The sequence below is a fragment of the Salvia miltiorrhiza genome, chromosome 4 (assembly GCF_028751815.1).
Source record: "Salvia miltiorrhiza cultivar Shanhuang (shh) chromosome 4, IMPLAD_Smil_shh, whole genome shotgun sequence".
Classification (NCBI taxonomy): domain Eukaryota; kingdom Viridiplantae; phylum Streptophyta; class Magnoliopsida; order Lamiales; family Lamiaceae; genus Salvia; species Salvia miltiorrhiza.
This window is the reverse complement of record NC_080390.1, coordinates 49,122,859-49,126,859: the sequence shown is the minus strand read 5'-3', so window position 1 is coordinate 49,126,859 and position 4,001 is coordinate 49,122,859. Positions and strand designations below refer to the sequence as shown.

The following is a 4,001-nucleotide window of genomic DNA, read 5'->3' as shown; positions in this document are numbered from 1 at the left end:
CAATATCAAATTTTGTAAATAATGGTGAATTGAAGAATAAGATGGTGAGTAATGTGAACCTTACTATTAACTGGTTGCACTGTGCAATTGGTTTCTGAATGACGCTATTTCGACATACAAATGACACTTGAAGATCTTCAAGTGTTATTTGTATGTCGAAGTAGTGTCATTCGAAAATGTTCAAGTGTCATTTTTCGAATGAAGTAGTGTCATTCTGGAAACCAATTGTACAGGAGTATTTGTAAAAATGAATTTATCTTATTTTCGTAGTTTTTTGTTGAAGCAGGGAATACTATATATAAAACCCGAGAAGTGATGTTATGAAATAGCAAAGTTTTTTATATTAGAAATTCCCAAAGAAGAGAGAGGAAATGGGGGAAAGTTTTCCAATGAAAGGTGGAGATGGTGCTCACAGTTACGCCAAAAACTCCCAATATCAGGTTACACAATCACCCCAGATTTTGGATTTTCAATCATATTTCATCTTTACTTGTGCATAATTAATGTAAGCGTAGCTCGGTGCACCTACTGAAACCATATACTATAAATTTAGAAATTAAGAATTCCAAGTGCAATTAAGTTTAATATTTAAATGATTAATTACAAATTTGGATGCAGAAAGAAGCGTCGGATTCGGTGAAGGAAATGATCCGAGAAGTAGTGGTTGAGAAACTAGACACAGAATCAATATCGAGCAGAGTGACGATAGCAGATTTGGGGTGTTCGGTTGGGCCGAACACATTCTTCGCAGTTGAGAATCTGATGGAAGCAGTTGAGACCAAGTCTTGTTCGAAAAACAAGCTGGAATTCCAAGTATTCTTCAACGATCACTCAGCCAATGATTTCAACACGCTCTTCGCCTCCCTCCCAGCGGACAGGCAGTACCACGCAGCCGGGGTGCCCGGCTCGTTCCACGGCCGCCTTTTCCCACGCAACTCCATCACTCTGGCGCACTCCTCCTACGCTCTCCAGTGGCTTTCCAAGCCGCCTCAAGGGGTGCGAAACGAGGGCAGAATTCACGGCTTGGGCGCGCCTGAGGAGGTGGGCAGGGCCTACTCGGATCAGTTTGAGAAGGATTTGGGAGATTTCATGAGTGCAAGAGCAGAGGAGATTGTGAGTGGAGGGCTCATGTTTCTCCTCATTCCTGCAGCTCCTGAGGGGGTCTCCCAGACTGACCCCACGGTCATCTTCGATTTCTATGGCTATACGCTAATGGATTTAGCCAAGGAGGGAGTTGTGGAGAAAAGCGCCATAGACGCGTTCAACTTGCCCATCCATATGGCCACAATAGGGGAGATGAGGAAAGTGGTGGAGAAGAATGGGAGTTTTAGCATAGAGAGAATAGAGCTGAGCAAGGGCAAGGCGAGGAATGAGGAAGCGCTTGATGCAGCTAACGTGTTGGCGCACATGAGAGCTGGAATGGAGGGAGTTTTCAGCGCGCACTTTGGAGCTTCCGTCGCTGACAAAATGTTCACCAATGTTTTACGAAAGGCTCCACAAATTTCAGAATGCTTCCAAGCTCTCCATAATACTCCTAATCAGCTCTTTCTTGTGCTCACCCGCAAATAATTCATCTTTAATGAGAGAGTTTGTCATCTCGATCCTGCTTTGTTCATTCCCATTTTACTCGATCCTGCTTTGTTCATTCCCATTTTACTCATGGATGATTAAGTCCGGATTACTAAATATTGTTTATCATATGTATCATGTTTGTCATTTTCTAGTCACAGCTAGCCCTAATAGAATACAATTTCATGAATATATTGGAGAAACATGCGTTATATATCATGTTCAACTGCTGCTTATGATCGGCGTGCTGCTACTCATATGCTTTCATCACAAGTTCAATTAATTGACTAAATGATAATGAAGTGGCTTGCTACTGTTGGGTATCTTCGCCTTGCCGGGATTACTCCTCTTGGTTCCCGAACCTCCGGTCCGTCTCACTTCGTGCTCAAGCACCAAATTCACTCTGAACTTCTTTAGGACTTCACTCTTCCTTTCCAGATATTCTACCTTCAGCTCCAATTATTCTTCCGATTATCTGTACTTCAGATCTGCACAAATAAAAAAATAAAAGGAGCAAAAGGGACAAAGGGAAGAAAAAAGAGATAAGAAATCAGAGAAGGGAAAAGGTGTCCTCGGGACACTTGGCTCAGATTTTCCCTTTTTGCAGCAACACACTCCGGCAGCTTTTGGAACCAGGGCTCAAGGTGGACTGGAATGCAGATCAGAGCCCAACACAGCCGAACCACGCCGCCTCAATTCAGGAATCCGGTGGACAGGACTCCGGCGACACCGAGAGCTCAGCAATGCCACCAAACAGGAAACCCTCTCAGGTAACCGGCGGCACAACTCTCAACTGGGGAAGAAGTTCTCAGATTCAAGCCACAGCACCACAGATCGACTGAATCAGGAGAAGGAATAGCAGAGCCTTCAATATTGTGAACTTTTCCTCTTTCAACTTCTACCCACAATTGAGGACTTTATAGCCGAGATGGGGACAGAACAGGGAAGTAAAGGGAGGCATTGGGAAGGAGGGGGAGAATTGCGGCGGAAGGAGAACCGAGGAGTCGGCGGCGGAGGGGAAATGGAAAGGCGCAGGTGAGAGAGAGAGAGAACAGATCGGCGCAAGGGAAGTGAGGGAATAAGGGTTTGGCTAAAAGGGGGTTGGGATTATTTAGGGAGATGGGCTTGGTTTTGGGCTAAAGGAGGTTTTGGGCTGGGGAGGAACAATTTGAAGAGTATTGGGCCAACAATTCACAGCTACATACATAGTCAAGCTCTTGACTTGTACAATAACGGCATTTTAATGCTACTTTAATTTATTTGACTATTGAGGATTACATATACTTTAATTAATTTCTTAATATATTGTAGACACATTCACCACATTCTCAAACCAAAAGAGGTTATCATTGAAGACACAACAGACACACACACACATGCACTCAAGCAACATCACACAAGACACACACAGAAGCAGACAACAAAGAAAAAACAAAGCATAACAAGGCAGTCACACACACACAGGACAAGGAGACATAAACGGAAAAACTCACACTGGACAGCAGTAGGTACACAGACCAGAACACAGCATGCAGCTCAAGGACAACAAACATCATGCAGAAAAAGAAGTAACACAGACAAAGAAGAGACAAGCAGCCACAGAGGCTGAACTTGTCACACAAAGACACAAAAGAAAAGTTAACCAGGACCAATATTCAAAGTTTCCAAGCAAGATTCCAGCTTTGCAACTGGAAGGCACTTGGTGCCCATATCTGCTGGATTGAATTCAGAGGGAATCTTATCAAGCAAAACATCTCATTTTTCAACTACATCCCTAATGAAGTGATATTTAACAGCAATATGCTTAGTTCTATCATGGAACACAGGGTTTTTGCATAGTTGAATGGCAGATTGACTATCAGAGAAAACAATGGGTTTATCATCAATGTATCTAATTTCAGACAGCAATCCATCAAGCCAAAGAGCTTCTTTCACAGCCTCAGTTGCAGCAATATACTCAGATTCAGTAGTAGACAAGGCAACAACGTTTTGCAATTGAGATTTCCAACTAATGCAGGCATTACACAAAGTGAATACATAAGAAGTAGATGACTTCCTACTATCTATATCATTTGCATAGTTAGAATCAACATATCCAACACATTTAATGCCATCTTGAGCCTTAGCAAAATTCAGACCATAATGCATAGTAGACTTCAAGTATCTGAGCAACCATTTCAAAGCTTCCCAATGAGAAGCACCAGGATTTGCCATATATCTACTTAAACAAGAAACAGCATAAGCAATATCAGGCCTAGTACTAATCATCAAGTACATGACAGAACCTATAGCATTAGCATATGGAATGTTTCTCATTTCTTCAAGTTCAAGATCAGTTTCAGGGCATTGTTTTTTACTTAATTCAAAATGAGAACCAAGAGGCACAGTTACAGATCTGCAATTTTCCATATTGAATTTCAAAAGAACTTGTT

The 4,001-nt window shown here is 42.3% G+C and overlaps 1 protein-coding gene across 1 annotated transcript; it reads left to right on the top strand.

Moving 5' to 3' along the window:
• Window positions 1–300: 300 nt before the first annotated feature.
• LOC131020128 (loganic acid O-methyltransferase-like) lies at window positions 301–1,579 on the top strand. The gene is made up of 2 exons (XM_057948809.1): window positions 301–440; window positions 619–1,579. The coding sequence occupies exons 1-2, from the start codon at window positions 372–374 to the stop codon at window positions 1,567–1,569; spliced, it is 1,020 nt and encodes a 339-aa protein (XP_057804792.1). The 5' UTR covers window positions 301–371; the 3' UTR covers window positions 1,570–1,579.
• The last annotated feature ends 2,422 nt before the right edge of the window (window positions 1,580–4,001 follow it).